The 27,268-nt window shown below is 42.8% G+C and overlaps 1 protein-coding gene across 13 annotated transcripts in view; it reads right to left on the bottom strand.

Moving 5' to 3' along the window:
- The window catches only part of EPB41L3 (erythrocyte membrane protein band 4.1 like 3), a 146,979-nt gene that overhangs the window by 63,492 nt on the left and 56,219 nt on the right, over positions 1-27,268 (bottom strand). For all 13 annotated transcript variants that reach the window (XM_039219342.1, XM_039219343.1, XM_039219348.1 and 10 more), the window contains one exon: positions 23,220-23,417. In XM_039219342.1, coding sequence (XP_039075273.1) covers positions 23,220-23,417 — 198 coding nt within the window. The remainder of the gene's footprint in view (positions 1-23,219; positions 23,418-27,268) is intronic.

Genomic DNA, 27,268 nt, shown 5'->3' with positions numbered 1-27,268 from the left:
ATGTTCTCTTTTGGACTCTTGATAGAAAAACATTCGACTGTCTGCCCTAAATTTGATTTTTTACTTTAAATCCACATCTGGAAAGTACCAAGAGGCCTAAGTCAACCCAGGAACAAAAGATTATGGTGTCTGGTCAGACAATAGTCCATAAAGCCTTTTGAGAGATCAGAGGCTGGAAAGGTCTGAGAAACAAGAAATGGCACCTGCCTTATGTGGACTTACTTCCGTTTTGGGCCTCCTGGCTTACATGTAGTTCAATGCCCAGTTTAGTAGTTAGTATCATCCACATGGCCACGGCCAGAATCCATCCCTGCAGGGACAGAATTTAATGGGATTTTCCAGCCTCTGTGCTGATCCCACATGTGGGCATGGATCTGAGAGGGCTGACAAGAGAGGCAGACATGAAATTTCCTGTCTAGATGTCCCATATACTTTCAGCTCTTTCTTTAAATCCAAGAGCAATCAGCTTTTTCAGAAAGCCATGATGGTTACCTCTTTCAAACCAATGTTTCTAAATGACTGTACCACAATCAGCCCATTAGTAATTATTCTGACACATCCTTCCTCAATTAAGTTAGCAGTGATGATCTGGAGTGTTCTGTTAAAATAGGAGTATGAAACTCTTTCTTGGTCTTGTTTTTTTTTTTTAAGGTTTATTTTTGAGCAAGACAGAGACAGAATGTGAGCAGGGGAGGGGCAGAGAGGGAGGGAGACACAGAATCTGAAGCAGGCTCCAGGCTCTGTCAGCCCAGAGCCCAATGCGGAGCTCTAACCTATGGACCACGAGATCGTGACCTGAGCCAAAGTCAGATGCTTAACCGACTGAGCCAACCAAGTAAGTGCTCCTTGTCTTGATAAGCTTTTAAACAAAACGGTGATTCCTTTCCATGTCTCAGTTATCCAGAGATTATGACTCATCTAGCATTACTGAAACATCTTTAAAATGGGCATCACTCCCTATTCGAGTTTGTTTTCTCAACATTGTGTGTTCTACATGGGGAACAGAAGACAGCCCTGAGGCTGGGCCTTGGTTCTACAACTAGCTGGCTTGGTGAGGTCAGGCAAGTTACTTAACCTCTCTGAGCTTCACTGCCTTCATTATAAAATGGAAATAATACCAACACTTAAGATACAACAGGAAAGCACATTGCCTCGCCCATGGAAAGGAACAGCCAATCAACAATGCTGACTAGGAGTAGGCCCTTTCAATAGGAAGCCCAATAAAATCGGAGTTTCTAATGCTGAAATTTGGTGCAGAGAATGGTATAAGGTGGGAAGCCTCCTCCTTCGGCAGCAAAATCATCTTTTTTCTTTCTTTTCTTTCAGATAATGTCTTTATTTTTTAAATTTACATCCACGTCAGTTAGCAGATGGTGCAACAATGGAAATTACCCCATTTCTCTTGGGAAAACCAAATATTCCTGTAGGTAAAACTGGTAAATTGCTGAAAAGTAGTATCCTCTGTAAGCTGAGCGTACATTCAATGATCACTTACAAACACACACACCACAAAATGGTTACTATACATTGGGTCTACTGGCATGTTTTGGTACATTCTAGGCCAAAATGTAAGATAGTTATAGAATCATCCAGATGGCATACAGTCCTGGCAAAATGAGAATGAATTGTTCAGATGCACTGGAGTCGTCCTGTGTTTTGACTGGAACTCCGTGCACAGATACTTTTAGCGCATGGGTGACAAGTGTCCCTTCCTCAATGGGAAGCCTCTCCACTTTTTTTTTTTTTTAAAAGAGGCCTTTTTCACTCAGCCACAATCTGTTTCTGCCGTCGTTTGTTGAAGCAATTTCAGCCTCTATTTGAAATCAGACTTTTGTGCTCAGAGACATACACTGTGGTAGATAATAGCTTTCCAGCAAAGCATGTTTCTTCTTGGCCAGCAAAAACACTGGGCTCGGTTTTTTTTTTTTTTTTTTTTTTTTTTTTACAAAGAGTTTCACATCACACGTATGAGATGCTGGCAATGAACTATCAGACAACATTTCCTGCTGTTAATCTGCTAAGGATTCAGGTCACTAAGCCAAAGTGGGCAGAATGAATACAGAAAAGGAGGCCTAGGAAAGAGGAATGTTTGCAAGAGAAACAAACTTAGGTCATGTAAAGTAACCACGGGGTCTAATTCTGAGTGATGTGGAACTTTGAGAATTCTTTCCTGTCAGAGGAAGCACTCAATCTCTTTCCTAAGACAATTCCCAAAAAATAGTAGTAATAAATTAAACAAAAACTCAAATTGTGATGTATAATTCATTTGGTGAAATAAAGAGCTGTGGGCAGTGCAAAAGCTGACAATGAAAACATGAGTTTTATTAATATCAACTTAATGAGTATACATTTCCAGCACAGTCACTTTTGAAGTCTGTAAGGCATCGATGATCCAAATAATGAAAGAATTATACTGCCAGAGAGACATATATGTGTCCTTTCCATCAACTATGTTAGCCTATTCAGAGGGCAAGGCTGTAGGAGGAAGAGGATGGTTATCAGGTTATGGTATAACTACTCACATAATCTTATGATGTAATTATATCATTTTACCTTTTTTAAAATGTTTTTAAGAACTTTTATTTATTTTTGAGAGGCAGAGAGAGACAGAGCTTGAGTGGGGAAGGAGCAGAGCGAGAGGGAGACACAGAATCCGAAGACAGGCTCCTGTGCTGACAGCTCAGAGCCTGACATGGAGCACGAAGTCACAAACTGTGAGATCATGACCTGAGCTGAAGTCGGACGCTTAACCAACTGAGCCACCAAGGCGCCCCTCATTTTACCATTTTAAATTAAAATGATCTTATGGCATAGGAAAGACCTAGAATGAAACACAGATACACGTCTGGAAAAAATAGGATAGATGATCTCATTCTACGTGCTACTTGGGTCAGTCTTGTCTTCCTGTGAGCATATTATAATTTAGATTAGTATTTAAAATCCAGTAGAGAGAAAAAAGCCTTTTCAATCATTTAATATCTTGATTTTATATACACTTTAACTTTTTCTGACGTGTTTAATGCCTCATACGGAGTACTCTGGGGAACCGCTGGCTCTACGCGTCAAGGGTCAGTACCGTGCTCTGACACCATTGTATCAGGGACATCCTGGCTTAATGCTACCTGAGCTCTCAATCCTGGAAAGCCAGCACTAATCCTCTTTGCCGGTCATGGGGATGGGGGAATGGGGGTGGGGAGGAGCCTGCTCCACCCCGCTAAGGAGAAGGGAGGCCTCGCCCTAATCCTAGAATCAGAACAGACAGGTCCCGTCTCTTCCTCCGGTCTGCAGTGTTAGGAAAAGTTAGACGGGCAGGAGGCTGCTCTGATTCCAACAGTCCTAAGTACTCTTTAACCTCAAAAGAACGTTAGTCACTGCTCTTAACTGAATAGAAGATGATTATTTAAGTTTTGCGGTTAAAAAAATAAAAAAGCCTAAGTAGCATTAGCAAATGGTGGTTAATAACAATCACATAAAAACTGAAATGATCCAGCAAATCAAATCAAGAAAACTTGCTTTTAAAGGAGGCACAGGCTTTTGCCCGAAGAAACAACTCTAACATTCTGTTTATGACAAGAAAATGAAAAATATTCTCTTCAAGCAGAGCAAAATATCACACGCTCGTTCAGATTAGTCTGCTTTATCTTGCACTCACGAGGAAGCAACTCGCTTTTCTGGAGCTTACCTGCACTCAGGGGTAAACTGGGAGGTCTGAGCCGGAGACACTTAGAGATGTTCCCAGGGGCCCAGGCGATGCCAGTCCCGCTTCTTTGTATTGTTGGTTCTAGAAACCAGCCCCAGCCACGGCTCCCCAGGATGGACAGGCAGCAAAATGCCTATGATCCAGAATGCTCTGAGGGATGTGAAGTCAAGTTCCAAGGAGGTCCCCTCTGGGAGGTCATCACATTTATCTTCACTTCTGTTTTTACATAAAAACCTCAGGGAGAACAGGTCCGCGTGGGAAGAGCAGTGCCTGACTATCGGACTGAGTGGCAAGACGCTCTGGGGCACAGCTAGCCCAAGCGTGAAGGTGGGGAGATCCCGCTGCAGCCTGGGAGGCCCCGTCCGCCTCTGGCTTTTCCACTACAGAGCCCGTCCCTTGCTTCCACACTCCTTCAGACAGCTTCCCTCAGACCCTCTCCTCCCAGGCTGCCCCCTGCCAAAAAAAAGTCTGCACAGGCCATCTTTGTGCCCTGGCACGTTCTACCCGCCCATCTTTCAGATCTCTCCTCCAGTACCCCTTTTCTCCAGGACTTGTTCAAATCCCAGAGGACACACTCACACAGCCCCTGCACTGCAGTGGTCAGCGCGGCCACTTTACACTGGTTTCTATATGATCCCAATAGTATTACTATCAGCTGAGGCTCAGGGAAGCTGCTTTTACTCATGACTGGATTCCCACATCTATCACAGGGCCTGGCGTAGGGCAGAATTATTATTTTTTACAGGAAAGAATATCAAGCTAAATAAACGTATGCATCTGGGGTTGAGGTCTTATTTCAAGACCCTTCAGAAACTGCTCTGATCTTTGCAATTTGTTCACGACCAATTTACTTCTGTTTTCCTACCACATGGGTATCACCTGCTCTGGCCAGGCGTGAGAGTGTTGCAAACTTCATTTGCTCCCAGTTTTTGCATGAAGGCAATAGCGTATTCCCACTAACAAAGAACCTGCTAGTTTTTAGAATTCCCACTCAAATGTTGCAGGTTGACTTGTTAATAAATTTCTCAAGTTTTCCTCAAGGAGCTATGGTTCCACTCCATTACTTTCATCTGAGACACCTTACCCCTCACTCTGAAAGAGGAAAACCTGTGGAGGATCACGGTTTCTAGGGCCCTCTCTGGACTCCACTGTATTCCATTGGCCTGATCTTCTAGGATCAACAGACCTGTAATTACACACACACACACTCACAGTAGGGACGGTGTTGTGATGAGTGCGGACGGCAACTCGGCCACAGCACAGGGAAGTGTTCTGGATTCTCTGGAAAAGTCAGAAGAATGGTCTCTTCTCCCTCATCCAATATGGGAGAATACTAGATAAATGTCAACAGCAGATTGAGGAGCTCACCCTCAAGTGTGCAACTGGCCCCGTCACCTAAAAGCTGTCCAAACTGAAGTCATATTTTTGTAGCAGTCACAATGTTTAATGGGCTTCTGGTTTTAATAATCCCATGTAAAGGAGAGGGTTTATATTTACGTACCTGGGCACAGTTTGCTTTGAGGCTATCCTCAAAAGTGTACAAGAAACTCTTAAAGCTTTCAAGTTTTTCTGAGCTGAAATCGTTGAAGTCATGCTCTACGGAGTGCAGGGTTAGGACCTGGGGCATCTTTTTTTCTCTATAATGGCCTAGATCCAGATATTAACCCCAAGTCTTTGCTTAACCCTCAAGTACCTCCATGGCCTGTGTCCTTGCAGAAGGAGGGGGATTTTCTCTTTGGGAACATGTTCCTGTGAGGCCCTCACCTCTCCTGAGAGATGTGAATATGCCCCCTAATTCTGCTATTAAAAAATATAGTTCTGCAATAGATGGAGAATATAAAAAGCATTGCATCTCAGATAATTAGTGAGGAACGTCATCTCCAACTGACAAATCATTACTTACTGCTTACAGAAGGTCAGGTTGAGAAGTAACAGTCACGGAGACTTCCCTGATGCCTACTGAGGAAAGCAGCAGCAGCAGCTAGCAGAGCGCTGCAGTGGATGCTTTTCTCGAACAATTGGACTCGGGGAAAAAAAAGTGCTTCTTTGGAAACTCTCAAAACCGGGATGTTTTTATACTGCAGACACTGAGAGTCAAGGTTTCCTCCCCAGGGCCTGGTGGAGAGCTTAGGACATGGGTTTCTGGAGTGACCTCCTTCCTGGCTTCTTCCATTTTTTCTTGGTGCTGTTCTCTAGGAGTTTATTTTCTTCTTGTGCTGTTATGTGCACTTACATAAAAACACCTAAAGTCCTTGTGAGAACACCGCAGGGGATAAACAGACAGAAGCCCCAAGTTAAGTAATAGGGATTTCTGAAACAAATTTTGGTGGGATTTTTTTTCCTTATCATGAATTCTTGGCCAGTGTACTATTCAAGGTTTGCAGATCATGACATTCTAGATAGTTTTCTTTCCTCCTAAAGGAATAACTGGACACATTAACTGAAGCATTTTGCTTGGGGTCATCATTTAAAACCATTCATGAGCTGGATACGCTCAGTCTAATGGCATTTCCCTGAAGAATGTGGTGGCTCTTTAGTGACTTTATTTGCTGTCACCATAGCATTCCATAAGAAATAACAAGTCTCTTTATTCTTTCCAGTTTTCCAAACACCATAATAAGAACCAATTCCTTGTGCTAGCTATGTACATCTGCACGCCATCACTCATCCCCATAAGTAGCAGCGGGGAAAACGCGGGGCATTCCGAAGTGGCAACAGGACTTAGAGATAGAATTTTCTTTTACTCCTGCTAGGGAATGACACCAAATGTACATACCGGTTAAACACAGCTGTCTGTTACACTGACAACAATGCCTTCTCACACAGCAAGGAGGTCTTCTCTGTTGACAAGAAGAAAACCCCACTGATCAAAGCATCTCATGAATTAATATCTAATCTGGCCATTCTAACTTGCGATTTGTAGAGATATCCTGGACCAAGACCACAGGAGACCGTCACCAGGCAACGCCAACAAAACAGAGCGGCCTTGGCAGGAGAAGCAAGAAAAAGACCTAAATTTCACTTATCTAGAAATATGATATCTGTAACAGTCGTCACATAAGGGAGAGCATACCAACAAGCTATAGGAAGCTAGCTTTATTGGTGGAAATGTTACATGTTCCAACAGAAAGCTCCCACAACTTGGAGTCCCTGACCTCTTCTAGAAAAAACAAATAAAGAACTTAAAGTGCATTGGCTGGTCCACACAGCCCAGAGATTGGAGAGGAGAAGAATCCTTTGCTTCTCTGCTATAGAGAGAGGGAGGCAAACCCAAAGTGTGGCACGAGATGCCCTTCTTCCCTGGACCAGGCAGAAGGCAAGATGGGGATGGAGGGCAGCGGGTAATACCTGAATGAGGGGCAAGCCCTCACCACAGTCCCAAACTGGAAAAACCCTGGAGGCTATGCATAAGGAGTTTATGTTTTTGAATTACAGATAAAAATTTTAAGAAAGCTTTCTGAATGATCTCATGCTTTCAGTTTACAGCATAATTAGGGCACCTTAAAAATCACAACTATACAGTATGCTGATGTGAAACTACTAATAGTTGTTAAGTAGTTCAAAGAAATCAGGGATCAGTTGTTCATTGTAAGAAGTGTAATGTTATGGTTCTTGCCATCTTGTGTAATGGAGAGTCAAAAATCCAAAGGGCGGCAAAAAGCCAAACTGAAGAAATACAAGAAAAGACAGCAAACTGAAGGGAGGGTTACAAGACTTGTGCCCAACACTTCATGTTTTCTCAGAGGATGGTACTGCATACAACCTCCAGCTTCCTGTCTTCTACACTCAATAGAGCAACCAATGCTTTAATGGCATTTGTAAAATGATATCAGGAATGCTTTTCTACATAGCCTCTCTCTTCCAACTATTTGAAGGATACTCAGCCAACCATAATCACTACTATAATGTCCCCATGGGGTGATGCACACCCAGTGCATAAGCTAATGGCAAAAAGGGACAGGAATTGGGTGTAGGGAAGAACCGGAGGTGGGTGAGGAGGAGCTTTGACAAAGCTCTCCCCAACTTTAAATGCTAGCATTCTCCCAGGGCTCTGCTAGCCCTGCACTTCTGATTCATTCATTGACTATCCACGCAATCTTCTTCACTCCCAAGTCTGAGTTAGTATGAACGATAATGGCTCCCACAAAGCCTACCCATCTGCCCTCTCGTCCAAATGCTGAACGACAGATCCATTTGCAAGAACAGATTGCTACTCTCATACTCCAGGCACTTTAAATTCAATAGTTCTGAATTAAAGTCATTATCTTCCCCAATCAACTTTTCTCCTTGTATTCTACATCTGTCTACGCACTCAAACCAGAAATTTGGAAGTCATTATAAGTTACTGTCTCTTATCACTACCTATATCCCTAACCTAAAACTAATTAATCAACTCCGCTTTTTTTCAAGACCGTTCTTTAAAATCCATTCTCTCCCCTGTAGGTCATTGCCACTACCTTGGTTCTGGTCTTTAGCATGTCTTGCTGGATTCATTGCAAGAGCTAACGTCCCTGTTTTGAGTCTCTTCCTCTTCAATTACTATTTCATAGAAGTATGTTTTAAAAACACAAATGCCAAATAGCTCGCCTGCATAAAGCCCCAGAAACCCATCACCTCTTGTGAGAGGCAGAATTCTAAGATGGCCCCAGGATTCCTGGTCTCTCTGATGTATACACCCTGCACAGTCCCTGGGTCTGTGAACAGAGTGGGTCTCACTCCAGTGATCAGGTATGGTCTTGTGACACAGTTGACCTTAAGATGGGGACATAATCTCAGTAGGCCTGACCTGATTGTGTGAACCCTCTAAGGCAGAGTTTTATTTTCAGCTGGTAACATAAGGGGAGGCAGAAGGATTTGAAGGTAACCAGACTCAAAGTGAGGGAGGTTCTCTCCCTCTGAGACACACAGGGGCCTTGTGGCCAGGACCCAAGAGCAGATTCTGTAGTGAAGACTGGTCCCCAACTGATAGCCAGGTCCCCACGCCTACAACCGGGAGAACATGAATCCTGCCAAGAGCTCAAAAGAACATGAAGGTGGCTCTTTCCCTCATTCAGCCTCCAGATGAAGAAGCAATCAGTGAATAAACAGACTTTTGCTGTATGAGACTCAGAGCAGAGGATCAGCCGAAAAATGTGATGATAGATAGGTGCTGTTTTATGTTGCTAAGTTTATAGTAGTTTGTAACTGACTCAGCAATAGAAAACCAAAATATCTAAACAAAACCCATCCTTGTTACCACATCAAACCCATTCCCCCATGGGTCTTTGGTCTTCCTTTCCGGCCTTGTCTGTTTCACATGCCCCTCACATCTTACATGTATTCGATGCTGGCTCTTCATGTCTCCTTACCTGCCCAAGCCGCACACAGAATCATGTAAATATCCTGAGCGTAATTAGAATTACTCTGGGAATTCAAAAATAAAATACGTGAATGTCGCTAGACTTCAGGTTGCCTTAACATATCACCACAGGGACAGTCAGCCAACCTTTCCTAATAACTCGGGTCTACACGGCAAATAGTGACACACGGTGCTTACCATTTTTAACGACAATGAGCCAGGGCTGAGAGCACTTCTACTCCAAAGCAGGTATTTACAACTGGCTCCAGATTTGCACTTTTGCCTTTTTTGTCATCAGCCCTGTTTCAAAACCTAGGTCCTAAAAGGGAAAGAAGAGTCCAGGAAACACACCTCCCAACAGCTGCTCCCATTTCTTCAAGCAAGAGAGGGGCTCTCACCAGCAGCAGGGGATCTGTCCCAACACGAAAAGGAAGTGGACGGGGCAGGTTCCCATCTTTCTCCTTCCTGGCTACGTCTACTGTGTCCCTAGCTTTTTCATTAAGGCCCAGCATACCACAGAATTTCTAATAGAAGAGGCCACCAAACCAAACCAAACCACGAAAAAACAAAACAACAAAAAAACTCAAAAAACAAAACAAACCAAAAATCCCCATCCCATATCCTATACTTGCTACAGAGGACAAATATTTTTAAAATTTTTTAAATGTTTTACTTATTTCTGAGAGAGAGGGAGACAGACAGACAGACAGACAGCATGAGCAGGGGAGGGTCAGAGAGAGAGGGAGATACAGAATCTGAAGCAGGCTCCAGGCTCTGAGCTGGCTGTCAGCACAGAGCCCGACATGGGGCTCGAACCCATGAACTGTGAGATCATGACCTGAGCTGAAGTCGGACGCTTAACCACTTGAACCACCCAGGCACTTCAAAGGACAAATTTTTAAAGACACTTAAAAATAACACTCAAAATATTGCTCAGAAATCACGAGGTAAGAAATCAGAAAATACAGTGAGTCGAGGCTCGGGAACTAGAAAGAATGTTCCATGCCAATATCCAAAGGGACTAGACATGAAGGAAGAACAGGGTGATGTTGTCAGGCCCCTGCCATAACAGACTTTCCTGCATAATTTGAGAGTTCGTTACTGAAGCCAAGGAACACTGCACCTCCTTGCTCACCATAAAACGTGAGTCAGTTCAGGATGAGAGACTGAAAGCCAGAAATGGAGTGTATATAATGATTTTCAGAACATATTCAGGCTTGTTAAACACCTACTGATTTCCGACACCATGTTAATAGCACCTTAGCTACATCTTCTGTCTATTCTTGGCAGGTTCAAGCTGGGCAGTGTGAGAAGAAGCAAATTTCCTGTTTTCCAGGTCGCTTCTCAATCCTAATAAGCTTCTAGGCAAGTGTTTTTGTTGTTGTTATTTAAGACTAAACTTATTTTTAGGGTAGTTTTAGGTTCACAGCAAAATCGAGGGGAATGTTTTCCCACACACCTCCTGCCCCCAACACGCATGGCCTCCCCGACTGTCAACAGCTCCCACAGGGATGACATGGCTGTCACAATCAGTGACCCTACACAGATGCGTTAGTATCGCCCAGTCCATAGATCACACTGGGTTTCACTCTTAGTCTTGTACCTCCTATGGGTTTGGACAAATGTGTAGTGACAAGCATCCATCACTATGGTAACCCGCAGAGTCCCTTCACTGCCCTCCGAATCCTCTGTGCTCTGCCTGCTCATCCCTCTATGCGCCCCTAACCCCACTCCATCCTCTGGCAGCCACTGGTCTTTTATTATCCCCTAATTTTGCCTTTTCCAGAATCTCATATAATCAGAATCATACTGTATGTAGCTTTTCAGACTGGCTTCTTTCACTCAGAGAAATACACTTGAGGTCCCTCCATGTCTCTTCATGACATGACAGCCTATTTCCAAAGCACTGAGTAAGATCCCATTGTCTGGATTACAACAGTTTACTTATCCATTCATCTGCTGAAGGAGACAAGCACATCTCTAGGCAGTATGGAGGCTATGATCCCATCTTTATATTAAAAAAACCACCACTCTCCAGAGTGTTTTTATATTCTTAAAGGCAAGGCCTAGAAGGATACACTTTATACTTTATGGGGTAGAAGTTTATCAAGTTAGGGGAGCTTTCAAATCTGCTAGTCACTGGAGGTCCAACAGGGTCCCTGGCACCTGTAAGCATTTAACATCCACTCCTGACCGTGCAAGCCCACCCTGGGAGCTCTGGTTTGCAAATGAGAAAACAGAGGACACTTCAGGGAATGTGCAAAACAAATGGCAAAGCCAAGATGTCACAGGCTATTGCTACTACAGGTTGCTTCCCAAAGTTTAATACCCTTAGGCTCCAATTTGAATTCTCTATAGAGAGTCAATTGTGAATGCTTATTCTACTGCATGACAATCCTGCAGTCTGATTTGACTGACTCATGGTACTTCCACAGATACTCATGTGTGCAATTTTTAGGGCATCTACACATTATGAGGTTTTGTTTTGTTGTTGTTTTTTTTTTTTTTAACTTTATTCATTCACTGAGAGAGAGAAAGAACGAGTGTGTGCACAAGTGGGAGAGGCAAAGAGGGCGGGACAGAGAATCCCAAGCAGGCTCTGCACTCTTAGTCCCAAGCCAGATGTGGGCCTTGAACTCATGAACCGTGAGATCATGACCTGAGCCGAAGTCAGACGTTTAAACAACTGAGTCACCCAGGCGCCCCCACACTATGAGTTTCATAAACACACTTTTAAAAGCCTGCCCGCAAGTGATCCTTTTAACTGAAGTATTAAACACTAGCTCCACTACTCAGTGAATGCACTGAAATTAAAACTACAGTTCAACATTTCTACTGTAAATGTCTGTAAAGACATCTGTAAAAGTCTGTCTGTAAAGAACCTTAATGTTTTGAGTAGCACAGCATAAATACTGACAGGGCAAGTTTCTGAGCCAAAGTCCCGGGCTGTTTAAGTAAGTTAAAAAATTTGTCAAAGCTGAATCTAATTTTTCCAATTCACAGAAGAATTTTTAAACAGCCCCGCTTATTAGTGTGACTTGTACTGGACTCCCTGAGGCATGCCTATCTGATCTGGAAAATGAGAGAAGGCGTAAATATAAGAAAAATATAAAACTCTGGCAAGAATGATGAACAATTTATTTTTCATGCATTGATAGCCCCAAATGAGGTTTACATTCAAAGCTCAATGCATTACTAGCCTAGAAATGGGTGCCATACTTGGCTGCCATAATTTATTAATTGTGGCTGCACTAAGTATTAGCCACAGGATAGGTCACTAACAAAAAAAAATAAGGCATTTATTCAATATCACTATGAAACATGTTAGCAGAGCTTTCTCCCCTCTTTCATGTTTCCCATCTCATACTGAATTAGTTAACTGCCACATCCAAACAGCAAACATGACCCAGCTGAAATGCTCTGATGAGATTTCTCCCTTTTCCTTCTGCTATAAAAATTAACAAGATCATACCCATGATAAATGACAAAAAGGTATTTACTTACAAATACAACCCAATATTCCATTTGGGTTAAAAACCATCTTCAAAGTAACATGGCACCCTATGGACTTCCCTTCACGTGCAATGGACCAAGGACCACAATGCCTATGAGCCAGCCGAACCCTGAAACCAAGTACTGCCTGACCAGGTGCTTCCTTTTAAGACCAAATGTCACACCGACTGGATCGGTGAGTAGGTGCCAGGAGTCACATGACAACTAGTTCTTTGTAAATATTTTATCCTGTCTACAATAAGGCCTTCATTGTCATACTGTACTCCAGTCTTCTCTGACCCTACTTCTATATTTTGTTAGACACGTGCATGGGCGTACACACACACACACACACACACACACACGCACACACCCATCCACATTGTGGGGAACTGAACTCCAGTTCACGTTCTGCTCCTACTCGAAGAACCTGGGAGTCTACTGGACTTCAATTCTGGATTCAAAACGAGGTCACAGGTGCTGTTCTTAGGCCTCTGACCTTGGAGACAAGGTCAAAAGCCACCTGCCTCTAATTGAAGGTAATAAAAACAAAGTGATATCAAATTCAAGAGACTATCACCCCATGTAGAAATGGTCCAGGTTATTACCCATCTATGAAGAGATTTTCTAATCTTATGGCTGATACCAGGAGTCTCCTTCCTAAATAAACTTCCTTTAGGGCCAAGAGTATTTCCATGAAAAGAAAGGCATCAATTTAAATGCTAACTAAGGGGAGATGAGCTATAATCTTGAAAATTATAACCTGTCTTTCATGGGGAAACGCTGTAATTATAAAATGAACTGGCAATTGATCAGGAAAATTCAAACAAAAAAATCACAGGATAATGAAAACTGCTGCTTTCTGGAAGAGATGGCTAGGGTCTTCACTTTACACTGGCCTTTCCACTTTGAGCTAGACTGCGGTGGCTGTATAGAACTTGCCTAAAACTATTCTATATTAAGGCGAAGAGCTGAGCCAAGCCTCAACTTTGTTCCACATACCAATCTGAAGAGCTTCTGTATTATATCTCCAGTTAGTCTCTTCTTATTCAAAATGAAACAATGTTGCTTCTTAAATTCTACTCTTCCCATAGTATTTTATCTCCTGATCCTATACCCAGATTAGTACAACCAGAAGCAAGGATTTGGCAATCACTTTCAGAAGTTAGCGTTTAAGAAATTTTAAAAGAAATGGCATTCTCTCCATTGGCTTAACCCGCCTCTCTTGGACAGGATTTGCACACAACCTCCGAGCCCTTTTGTTCCCGGGGAGGCCTAATTAATCTCCTCCAGGCTTAGAGTCAAGCTGCCTGTTTATTAAAAGGAGACACTTACTAGAGCGTCTACCGCAGATGTGCTTCAAGGAGGTTTCAAAGCCTTCCAGCCACCAGCAGGGGAGGGGGCGGGAAAAGAGAGAGAAGGAGACGGGGCAAAAAAGTGAACAGAAGAGCCACTTTGATGGTTTTGCTTCCTCCCTTCCCCCAAAACTACATACATTAACTAACAAAATTTAGAAAAAGTGATCAGTTTTGATGTTAAAAGCATACAGAATTACCAGTAAAGGAGCTATTCAAGAATCTAATATGTTATTAACTAATTTGAAAAGTAGATCTTTCTCCATTTTCTCTTTTCATCCCACTATTTCACAAGCCCAAGCTGGACATAAATACTATGTTTTGGTTTGCTCCTTCTGCAGCTAAAGACTTGAAATGTTTCTGGAGCTACAGGAAAGAGACTTGTGAAGCAGAGGGCAGGAGATCTGGGTTCTAGTCCTTGCCTACCCATTCCAGGCTAGGTTTCCTCAGGCATACCATTAACTGCTCTGGGCCTATTTCCTCACCAGTGAGACAAAGTGAGAAGGTATCAGTGAGAAGACAAAGTCATTTCCAGTGTCCCTTCCAGATTTAAGACTGTGTGACTCTATGAGTAAGATAGTCCCCTATCTAAGCTTGAAGTCTTATATGGTTTTCAGTGCCTAGAACATAATAGGTCCTCAGGAAATACTTTATAGGAAAGCCTCCGCAAAATTAGTAAAACTCCCTGGGGGATTTTGCATCACATAGTGTGATGTTAGTTCTACAGACTGAAATTGTTATAAACACACAAAAAGAATTTGCATTAAGGTAAATAATAAACTCAAATGATTAACTTTTGTGTTAAAAAAAAAATACTCCGGTGCCTACTCTGTACAATCTGATCGATGTATTCTGGAAACGGCAAGGATTTTAATGAGGCGTCTTGTGGAGATAATGCCTTAAGCGCGGTTTTTGAAGCTGGGACACAGGCCCACTGCTAGGAAGGAGCCTGGAGACGCTGGCTGGGAGCAGACACTGGGGCCCTGGGGCCACAGCGCCAGCCCAGCCTGGATGAATGGGAGGCTGTGGTCACCATACAAGGGACCGACTGTCATCGGCCCTGCTGGGAGACTCTTCCCAAGGAGGGAAATGAGGAATGCCTTGGTCTAACACAGGGAAACACATCCTTGGCCTTCGGGGCCAGGACTGAGTGACGGGGGGGCATGGACTGGCACCTAGTATGTGGAAGCAGAATGGGTGCCAGGTGGGACGGCTGTGTGTCTGTCACACCCAAGAATGGCACTTGGACCAATAGGGATTCCTTCTTTGATGTGGTCTTTCCCTAAACCTCAAGTTAAACCCAAGAGCCAGTGTGCTATGGGGAATTATTTCTGGAGAAGCATCAGAGAGAGAGCAAACCCTCCCTGAAGCCCAAAGAAAGGGGTTGGTGGCCAAGCCGCCATCTCATGAGGGTCTGTGACAATAAGGCCACACACAGTGTAAAGGAATTTAAAAGATTTTGTCCAGAGCACAGGTGACAATCCTCAGAGACGTAACTGGGGAAGGGGAGGGGACATTTAAGCAAATAAACCAGATACAAAAAACACGGAACATAACCTGAAATCTTAAACACGGGATGGTGAGAAGTAGAACACTTCGGATTATGTTTCAACCTGAAAGACCGCGGCCTTCGTGAAGCGAACGGGTAATGACCAAGTCTGTGAAAATCAAGGCCTCTGTGCAAGTAAACAGCACGGGATCCACAAGACTGCTCTCCGCAGCAGGGGAGGCACACGCAGTGGAGAGCGGAACCCGCACCTGCCTGCGAGCAGAACAGGCAAGTTCATCAAAGCAGCAGCGGGGGGTGGTCGGACAGCACTGTGGGGACATGCAGGTGTGAGGGACAGGAAGGTGAAAAGGCGGACCCAGTGTTCCCACATCACATCATCGGACTTCTGACATCTGCAGAACAAATCTCCTGTCAGGCCTTAACTCCAAGTGACAATCGGCAGCAAAGCAACAAGAATCCTCAGTGACTGTCCCTTTGCTACAGCATCAATCACCCAAATGTGCACAGATGCTCAGGTTCCAAAAGTCACGCAACTTCCAAACCACCACCACCACCACCACCATCACCTGGCCTGGTGACAGGCTGGAGGGTCTGACCAGTTCTATTGCTTTGCATTTATACTCATTTTATTTTTATTTTTTATGTTTTATTTATTTAGAGAGAGACGCAGAGCACAAGTGGGGCTGGGACAGAGAGAGAGAGGAGACACAGAATGTGAAGCAGGCTCCAGGATCTGAGCTGTCGGTACAGAGTCTGACATGGGGCTCAAACTCGTGAGCTGTGAGATCATGACCTGAGCTGAAGTCAGACGCTTAACTGACTGAGCCACTCAGGTGCCCCTATCCTAATTTTAAACTTTATAATAAAGTGTTCATCAGATTGTTGTCTACACTCATGATGGACTATGAGAATTTTTTTTTAATGAAAACCAGAAGAAACGATTTAATAGCTTTGTAAAAAGTGTTCATTGTTCTAGCAAAGCCTTACAGAGGAAACATCTGAGCGCCTTGGAAACACTTAGTACTGGCTATGTCCGGTGACTGAGAAGGTGTGTGGTAATGGACCTTGTAGGTAAGTGTTCCTATAGCTGTGCCAGAGTCATCACACGAGAAAACCAAGTTAATTAAAGTCCTTCCATCCTCGGAAGTCCCCAGGGGCATCGATCTTCGAGCAGGAGAGCCGCCTGCTGTACAGGACACAGTGACAGCACGTGACAGATGGGGGGATATGGCCAGGCGTTCAGCTGAGCCGAGACCCAGAGGCCCACTGAGGTGAAATCGGAATTCATGTGACCTCACAGACTCAGAAACCCTGTGGCTTACGCAGTGTTGAGTGAACAACACTTGTACTGGTTGGGCCAAAATCCTTATTTTCTACTTTTCACAATTAATCATCTCTTATAAGCCACGAAAAGCAACAGGTACCCTAATCAACCCTTTTGGATCATGACAATCCAGTTCGTTCTCCAGCTGAGGACCTCCAAAGGTACGGTCAGGCTTCTTACTCACATAACCTACAGCAACTGGAAAACTCAGACACCAGTTTTGTTTTTCCAACCAAATCCCAGCAAGTGAAAATATGAAAACAGAAGGATGGCGTGGACAGTTAATGGAACCAAGGGCAAGACAGAGCACGTGGAGGTTTTTCAAACACTCCTTTCCTGATCAATAGTGAGAGGGTTAACAGAAAGCACATTTAGGACATGGTGCCAAAAATAGCCTTACCCTCTCTGGCTCCTTACAAGAATCTCTGGATGGCGTCAAGAAATGCTTGTTGGAGCAAACTGGCCCATTTCTGTGCTTGCTTGGGATTCTGAACCATCCCGGAGAGACCGAGCGTTACTCAGTTCATGGAGCCCATTCAACCAGTGGACCTCCTCCAGCCAGGGTCAAACCTGGGGGGGCTGCTTTCACAGTTTCAGTGTTGCACCTAAGTAGCTCTCTTTGATTTGCCCCAATCTGGATGGAAATCTCTCTCCGGTGTGGCTGATGCACTGGCATTTTTCCCTGGAGGTGCCAGTCCTGTGTGGATTTAACTGGGCCCATAAGCACTAGGTGTCCCTTACCGTTGGGTCAGCAGTATTTAGGACTTCATGGTTTCACACACATAGACGGCAGTGTCCTTGTAAGTCACGCCTGCAAGGGAAACTCCATGTAGCTTTTGCAGTGACTCACTGGACTCTCCCACCGATCGGGTTTCTTGTGGAGAACAAACCAAACTATGCCATAAAATGGTGTAAACATTTTACACATGCAAACACAAACTCATATTACCAAATACGGGCTCAAAGTTCAGATCATGTCTGATTTTCCTAAAACCAGATCAGACTAAATTAGCCACGGTGCCCAAATGAGAGAGAACACTTCTAATCCGGATGGTCATTAGGAAATACATTGTGCACTAAACAGTCAGATGGGGGAGGGGGGAGGCAGGTTCCACAGAACACAGAAGCAATGGGATGAAAATGTGGTGAGTACCATTTCCTTCATGGCATGTGACTGGGGTACTTTTATTTTCTCTTTTAAAATTTATGTCTGGGAAATAAACAGAAGCCATAGTAGTAAACTGGCTACAGGAAGTTGCTTGTGTTTTCTGATGGTCCAATGAAACTAAGAAGGAAATGGCAGCATTAGTAATTCTGGTGACATACGTGAAAATAGGGTAGGGTAGCATGGAAACATTTTCCAAACATATATATCAAGTTGCTTCAAAAGCCTTTTATTATAATAAGATCTTATATTTTACTAGTAATAATTTTTTTTTATATTTTAGACAATGAAGATGTAAGAGTTTTAAACAATTGAGAACACAGTCAGACGGAAAACCACTGAATGCTTCAATGACCTAAGACTACTCTTGAGAGAAATATGAAAAAGCCAGCACAAATGGAAAAGGCTTCCATCTAAACATGAGGATGCAGGGGTTGAAGATGACCACAGCACTAGGGGGAGTGGTGAAATGCTTCCTTGTGGTTTCAAAAGAAAAGCGAGAGGGGCTGTGCTATTCCGAGGTAGGAGTGTGTATGTGTGTGCATGTGGGTGTGTTCATGGGGGTCCTTTATAGGAGTCTATATATTCTCATGATAACATCATAGCAGAGGTGAGCCTTGTTGATTTTGATGGTAAAGTGATGAAGGCATTAAATAAGCCATGGGGGAAAACACTTAGGCATAGAGATTTCAGTAAAATAAAATGCCTTTCTTGATACCTTATTAAATGCAAAAAAAAAAACCCTAAAAAAAACCAAAAACCTTATACGTGTTGTTGTCTCCTGCATCCTGTTCTTAATTCACCTACAACTGTATGTGTTGGGGACGGGGATTACGAGAAGCAGAATTGCTTCCCAATTCAGATTTTTGTGTGTCTCTTCTCTCCAGGAGTCTGAGAGCAGGAAGGGGCACTGGGAGTTATCAGCTCTCAGACCGCATCTGGGGAGCTGACAGCTTCCATAAAGGCACCTACAATTTCTGCCGGAGTCCTCCTGCAGAGCGTGATTCACAAGGTCGACAGCAATAATTTAAAACATGCTTTTCTGGATCAAGAAGATGTGGTTTATCTACACCATGGAATACTACATGGCAATGAGAAACAATGAAATCTGGCCATGTGTAGCAACATGGATGGACCTTGAGGGTGTTATGCTGAGCGAAATAAGTCAGGCAGAGAAGGACAAATATCATATGTTTGCACGTATAGGAGGATTAGGAGGAACTTGACGGAGGAGCAAGGGGGAGAAGAAGGGGAGAAATGGTGGGGGAAAGGGAGAGAGGCAAACCATGAGAGACTCTTGAATGCTGACAAAAACTGAGGACTGATGGATGTGGGGGGGAGGGGGGATGGGCATGGAGGAGGGCACTCGTGGGGATGAGCACTGAGTGTTATGTGGAAACTAATTTGACAATAAACTATTTGTAAAAAAAAAAAAATAAAAAAAATAAATGCCACATAATTAAGAAAAAAAAATAAAACATGCATTTTCTGTTTACTTAAAAATCGGACTTCCTGTAACATCTAAATTTAGTTCTACTCTCTATACCATAAAAAAAGATGTGTTAAGACAGACATTGAATGCCAACTTTTCCAAGTAACTGAAAGTCGCTATCCTGTCCCCTCCGAAGCTGGGAGACATGTGGAAATGTTTTCTCTTTTCAACACATTCTATTTCTGTAATCATTCTTCATGAGAAGAGGTTTCCAGATCATTCACTATCTATAACCCTCTGCTGAATAAGCTCAAGTCAGAGCTCATTGTTTTTCTCATCATTAAATAGCTACCATTTATCAAGGATATGAGACATTGCAGAAAGTGTTCAAATTAAGTATCTACCTTAATCTTCTCAATAATGGGTTTTTAAGGAAAGTATATTCATCTCTATTTTTTCTGGTCAGCCGAGGTCCAGAAAGCTTGGGTTCCTTGAAATCCACAGGTTGCAAATAGACAAATCATTTTCACACCTGGGTCTGTGGGCTCCAATGAGTGCTATACTGCATGAGCTAATCAACAATAAATACACAGCAGACTGGATCTCTCCAGCCCAGTGAGACGGGGTTGCTGGCCACATTCAGGAAACCACACACTGCACTTCCACAGAAAAAAACCATGACCGCACGGGTGTTTCTGACAGCCACAGCACACAGCTGGTTAACGCTGAGTTTGAAATCGACATAAACCCAAAGATTAGTTTTTCTCAAACTGTTATGAAGTCTGACCACTCCTTCCTCTGACACATTGCTGTGCTGCATCTGATCCCTCAAAACACAGCAAAGTGTGACCTTGTTACTAGTCACACACTGTCCACTTCATGAGAAACCTGGATTCTGACACACAGTGCATTAGTTACTTTTAAAGGTCTGCATCACTTAAAAATGGTTCAGCTGGTGTGTGTGTGTGTGTGTGTGTGTGTGTGTGTGTGTGTGCGCGCGCACGCGCGCGCAACCAAAATGTTGATAAAAACTCAGCTTAGAGGAGAGCAAGACTGAAGGACACCTTGTCTAGGGCAATGTTTTCCACCACCGTTTACCTATTAACACCCCACACACCTTGCCAGCCAAGCTTTATGCGCTGTTGTCTGCATCTAAAATCAAGAGTCATTCTGAACATGCTTTTCCTACTACTATCCTGTTGCTACCTTGAGAACCACGTCACTGATTTACAATCCGTTTTTCTTCTTCAATCAGTCGGCTACAAATAGGTCCATTTCACTCTGCCACGCCCAAATTTCACTATCTTCTCCACAAGTGTGTCAGTCAGAAATGACCACGGTCTTTTCTACTACCAATGTCTGTTGAAAAACTGAGAATATTCTGTTGGCAAAGGATTTTGTGCCCCAGAAAAAAAGAATTATTAAGAACCTATCAAATTTATTTAAAAAATTGTAAGAGAAAATGACCGACCAACATTGTCATGTCACTCAAAATGTTTGCAGGGACACTACCACTGAATTATATTCAAAGTCCACAAAATAAAAATTCTGAACTCAAAAACAGATTATCTGGAACACATGGGATATAAATTAAGTCTACAAAATGGTCAACACTTATGCGTACCTCAATCAGCCCTGAGGCATTTATTTCCCCCACCCCCTAAATACCATTAAACCTTCTTCTAGACTCTTCTTTAGAAAGCTCTGGTAGCCAGGACGGGAAGGCTGCAGGGCAACCCTATTTATTTCATTAATAATAGAGTCAATAGACTCTCCTCAAAATTAAGAAAAAAGCTTCTCTTAGATCAATTTTTCCAGAAAGTAGATCCATGCTGGAAAAATACAATCTCTCTTGGTTACAAAAGTCCTTTATGGTTCAGAGTAAAACCCAGGTAGGAGTACATTACTGGATCTCCCAATTTCCAGAATAAACATCTAAATAATGGGACAATTTGAACCAAGAAATTAGCCAAAGCCAGAAAAATGTAAAAAATGGGTCTGTGCAGGGCAACCCTTAGGCAGGGTCCCTGGAGCATGTATTTCACTCCCTGCAGCAACCCATCAATATTTGTCTGGTCACAGGACAACAAACATTCTATCAGTTAATATATGATCAAGTAACGTGATCTCAGAATTTATTTTCAAAAAATCATTTTTTCTCTATGGGTTGTGAAGTAACCCAAGCCCATCCCCATCACAATGACATCATCAACATGAAATGGATTTGACTCTTCTGATCTGAGGAAAGGATTGGGTATAGGACAAGAGTATGAAAAATAAAATAGGAATGATGTGAGGTTGCAGACAGAGAAAGAGATGAATGAATGAAGGACACAGCAAATCAGGTGGGTTTGGAACTGGCTACGTCTTTTAAAAATTTTTTTAATGTTTATTTTTCAGAGACAGAGCATGAACAGGGGAGGGACAGAGGGAGAGGGGGACACAGAATCCAAAGCAGGCTCCAGGCTCCGAGCTGTCAGCACAGAGCCCAACGCGGGGCTCGAACTCATGACCATAAGATCATGACCTGAGGCGAAGTCAGACGCTGAGCCAACTGAGCCACCCAGGCGCCCCAGTACTGACTGTGTCTTAAGGGGACTAGAAGTGCATGACAACACACACACACACACACACACACACACACACACACACTGCCTGTGGGGCCTGGGGCAGACCTTCAGCACAGCCAGCAGAAGAGGTGAACTCTATAAGCACACGGTGGGAGGAGCTGGTGTAGACGAATGTGTGAGGTCCCTGTATGACCAAGGGCAGGGGGCTGAGGTGGGCGGAATAAGCTCTTTGAATGAAAATGTCAAATCTGGGGCGCCTGTGTGGCTCAAATGGTTGAATGCACAACTCTTGATTTCAGCTTAGGTCATGATCTCACAGTTGAGTTCGAGCCCCACATTGTCACTGCCCACATGGTCAGGTGCCCAGCCTGCCTAGGGTTCTTTCTCTTTCCCTCTTGCTCTGCCCCTCCCCAGCTCATGTACTCTCAAAATAAAAAAATAAACCAAAAAAAGGGGGGAGGGGAGGGGGGAAGGAGAAAGAAAACATTAAATCTGAAATTGAATCACCTTGCAGAAAGAGCCTGCTGCTCCCTCCCAGCTGCGGGGAGAAGGCCCTGTGGCCAGTGCACAGACACCCCTGCTCCTGAGGCCCAAGTTTGGGCCGTGTGTGTGTTCTCCGTGCTACATGGAAAATTCAACAACCAGCCATCTCCACCACTGTGGGCAGGGAGTGGGGTTCCCATCTGTTAACTTGGTCTCGCTAAACTTCTCTGACAAAGGTCATCTCATCGCTCCTTCTCTGAGAGGAATTTTAGTTCTCCTCTACAGAAAGAAAACTAGTATACCTTTTTTGCACTCAAAGTGCAACGCCCACCACAATGTATGTTTAAAAAAATTACCCTAAGAGCACATTTGCAGTTCAGACTATCCTACCAATGCCGTGTACAGAAATTTACAGGTTTACCCGATTAATGGTTGAAATTATTCAAATACAAAAAAAATATTATTCCATAATTTAAAATAGAAGGAAAATAATTCAAATAAAAAAGTATAACTATTCAAATAGAAAGAGTAAATTCGTTTGAATTAACTCACAAGATATTAATGAAAAGTTTTTAAGGCCCCCATTTTTATGTATTAGTAATACATATATATATATTTTTTTAAATTAAGATCACATTTTTCTTTTGACTGGACCGTCTTGGAGGCATCATAAGCATTTTTAGTAACACGATCTCCTGTTCGAGACTTTGGAAATAATTTTGTATTCAGAAACCAGGTCTGAATAACTTTCCAGAGATCTGAAAACAAGAAAGCGCCTGGATATTCTATGCCAACAGTCTCCAGTTCTCAGTATCTGGGACAAAAAAAAAGTTTTTAGATGTGCACTCACCTCCACGTCACAGGCATATTCTGATCCATCCAGAAGTATCACTTTGCACTGCATGCTTTTAGGCTTTTTGACAATCTTTAATGGAGATCTAGATAGTTTACTGCTCGATGATTTCTGAGAAAGTTTATCGTCTTCCAATTGCTGATACTCGAGCTGTTTTGCAGCCCCAGCGGCGAACTCCCGTTCCTTGTCAGTGACCTGTGAAGAGCAAACAATGAACAGTCTTCACCACAAGACAGGAAATAAATATTGCATTGCTCGCCAACCGCGGAACCCTCCAGACACAGGCTTTCCTATCTCCAAGAGCAGGAGAGATGTCAGGATGAGGATACTGTGAATGGACACGTATACGGATGCTGAAAATGCTAATGGTTTCACCGAAATAACATTCGCCATTTAAATGTACCAATAGGGCTTCATTTCAGTTTGACTCGAGGATTTAATTTAGAAGCACCAAATTCGCAAATGCCATCGAGACTTCACTAAGGAAAGGACGTTACAAATGGACTCCTGATTTATTTCACAATACATTAGGTAGTACAGATCTTTAAAATAAATCATTTAGGGGTGCCTGGGTGATTCAGTCTGTTAAGTGTCCAGCTCTGTCTCATGGTTAGTGGGCTCAGGCCCTGTGTCGGGCTCTGTGCTGACAGCCTGGAGCCTGCTTCGGATTTTGTGTCTCCCTCTCTGCCCCTCCCCCTGTTCACACTCTGTCTCTCAAAATTAAAGTAAACATTAAAATAAATCATTTAGATTTTATCTAACTATACTCTATTTTTTTCATTTACTGGATCCTTCTCTATTCCATGACCCACGGTGCCCCATATACATACATGGTATCTTATAAACTTTAAGGCCTCAAGAGTTTCAAGTATTAAACTTCTCAGTAATTTTACAACTGTTAAAATATTTGATTTAGCTCTAAATCAATTCAATGAAGCCAGCAGCACTGAAATTCATCACAAAGTAATCCCCTTAGTCTGTTTCCCCCCTCACTGTAATGAGCCAGTGTAAAAGCAGATCAAATCTGTCCAAAAGCTTTAATCTGCTTTCAAAGGACAACGGTGTGGTCCACACTAGACTCAAAACTGCAGAGGACCTCCTGTGCAACAGTTAAATTCTCCTCTGAATCAGTCCCCAGGGAAATCTTTCTGTACAGCTCTTCTATTCACACCCTTCTTCTTTATGTATGTGTGCATGTGTTTAGATACGTATGTTTTAATGAAGTATAGTTGACATACAATAGTGTTATGTGTTCAGAACAGTGATCAAACAATTCTATATGTTATGCTGTGCTCACCAGTGTAGCTGCCATCTGTCACCACACAATGTCCTTTTCTATTCAAAACCACCAATGGTATTAGTGCAAATTCAACTCAGGGGCCAGACTATCATTTCCACTAGTCTGCAAATACACACTGACAGTGCAAAGACAGACATGTTCCAAAATTCGGGTTAGGCCCGTTGAGTAAGCATGAAATTTCTTCTCTCATGAACATACTATTATCTTAGTAGCTCAAAGCACATGGCCTGGGCAGTAAGTAAGGCAGGAATGATGGCTTATCACTTCAACTTTTCTTTCTTTTTCTTTTTTTTTTTTTTTTTTTTAGTGGCTACCATTCTTGGACACTGTAATCACAAAGTTATCTTTCGCTGTTATTTATTTTGAGTTTTAGGTATGGATTTCTGCTTTTGAAATGGCATCTTCCATCTGGTTTTCCATCCAGGAGATTATAAATTAAGTCCTTTCCTCTACTACCTTGCATAGGAATTCAGGAAAGTTGTGAGAAGTTCTTCAGGATAAAAAGACACCCCCCTTTGCTGAGCGAAGAGACCAAGAAAAATGTGAAAAACCAACTTCAAAGGCCCAAAGAGTTGAGAAGCTAGCCGTAGCTGAACAAGTAAATGTAAGAAAACCTGGAGGCTCTGGCAACTTGGTCCAACTTTTTTTTTTTTTTTTTTGACTGTTAGTCTTCCCTATCAAAGCATTAAAATAGTGTCATAAAAAAGTCAAACATTAATTTTGGCCTTAGGCCAGTTGAAGAAGTCTGGTAACCTTGGAATTTTATATCACTTATTTGCTCAGTGCTTTATAACTTACACTTACACATCACACTTTTAATTTACATTTTCATCTCAGCAAAGGCAAAGTCAACAGAAGCTACGTTTTTATTTAAATTTCACTACCTGGAATCAACTTTTTTGATCTATTAGGAAAGGTGAAATTTCATTTTTCCTCTAATAAAAGTAGATGAGAAAAAGCTTTCTGGGCTACTTATCGGTCAACTCCAGACGCACCTGAAACCACCAATGTGCAAAGGGAGCTGTTGTTTCCAGGGGTCGTTTCCACGCACCCATCATGGAGTCTCCCACGCCCATTTTTTTCAACAACGTTAACTTCAAGACGAGCAGACCAGGGACCTCAAATGAAACGTCCGCTGTAGTCACACATAATGCATTACGATTTAAAAATATCAGTGAAACCCCTTTTGGCATATCCTGTTTCACTTAATCCTCGTGACAGCTCTGGGAGGTAGGTGTGTGGGTACCACCACCCTCAGTGGCACGTGAAGACAGGAAGGGGTACAGGACACAACCTCAACAAACTTCCTCCAGGTCATAAAACCACAAGCCTGCAATACAAATCCCGCCAAGCCCATGATTTAATTGTCGCTGACGACCAAAACATACTTCATTTTACCTCTAGTGTATAACTGGGGCTCCTGGTATCAATCAAAGAAAGTGAGGGTAGAGAACAGGAGAAAACCATCTTTTCTGATCTCTTTTTTCATTTTGTGAATGAGGAAGCTGAGGTGCAGAGACCTGACAAGTTCTCGGAGGTCACTAAAATCACGAGGGAAGAGCCAGGATTTACTAGTTCTCAGGACTCCACCACCAGTTACCTCTCCCTCCAAGGGCTTAGTATTATCTCTTATTTTGTTTCAAACATCTGACTTTCAAAAGATCAAGTACATGTATCACATCCAGGCACAGAAATTCTTCCTTCTCTATCATTATTTCCCACTCTCACATTTATTTCATTTCAGAGTTAGGAGGAAAGAATGGGGAAAAAATCCAGTCTTAATAATTTGACATTTCTGAAGGTTTAAAAACAATCAAAACATCACCATCATCACATCTCCAAAAAAAGAAAAAAAAAAGAGAGAGACGGTAAAGGAAAACCATGAGAACAAGAACAGCTCCTTAAGTCCCTTAAGTCAGAACCCAGCTCCGCATCATGAAACGGCTTAGATCAGACACAGAATCTATTTACAGAGCATGAAAATAAACTTAAAAAAATTTTTTAAATATTTATTTATGAGAGAGATCAAGACAGAGTGTGAGCTGGGGAGGAGCAGAGAGAGAGGGAGACACAGAATTGGAACCAGGCTTCAGGCTCTGAGCTGTCAGCACAGAGCCCAACAAGGGGCTCGAACCCACGAACTGTGAGATCGTGCCCTCAGCCAAAGTCACTCAACCAACTGAGCCATCTAAGCGTTCCAATAAATGCTATTCTTAATACTGTTTAAAGGCAGAACTTAAGGAGCATGGGAAAAGAAATAATCAGGATGCAAACATAGTTTGAGGTTATAATAATGTGTTGCGCCTTGCAAAGAATTTCGTCCCTTCTCTCAACATCTAGAATTTCTAGCCTGATACATGTACTTCCAACCTAGAAAAGGCCAATTGTTTGCAGGAATGCCCGGGTTTGCTTACCACATGAAACAGTATTCTAACACCTGCTGATTTCAGGTTTGAAGTTTTAAGCCAAAATAATTTAAACATGGATTCATTCAAAGCCCAAGTATAAACCATGCTTTATAACTTGCATGAAAGCTTTTAAAAGAAATATTCACACCACATGTGGCAACTTAAATATGTCTATTTTGGTAATAGAAGTGAACATACATACACATGGGAGAGGGGGAAAGACCCACCTCCGAACATCCACTAAACGTAGCTGGCAGCCTTAGGATCAGAGTGACCCCCCACCCCCCCGCCCCCGGGAAGAATCAAATTAGCTCTAACCCGTAGGCCTGAATAAACAT

The sequence above is a fragment of the Hyaena hyaena genome, unplaced genomic scaffold (genome assembly GCF_003009895.1).
Source record: "Hyaena hyaena isolate Hyena2069 unplaced genomic scaffold, ASM300989v1 scaffold_812, whole genome shotgun sequence".
NCBI lineage: Eukaryota > Metazoa > Chordata > Mammalia > Carnivora > Hyaenidae > Hyaena > Hyaena hyaena.
Note: the sequence above shows the minus strand (reverse complement) of the source record. Positions and strands in the feature narration are given on the sequence as shown.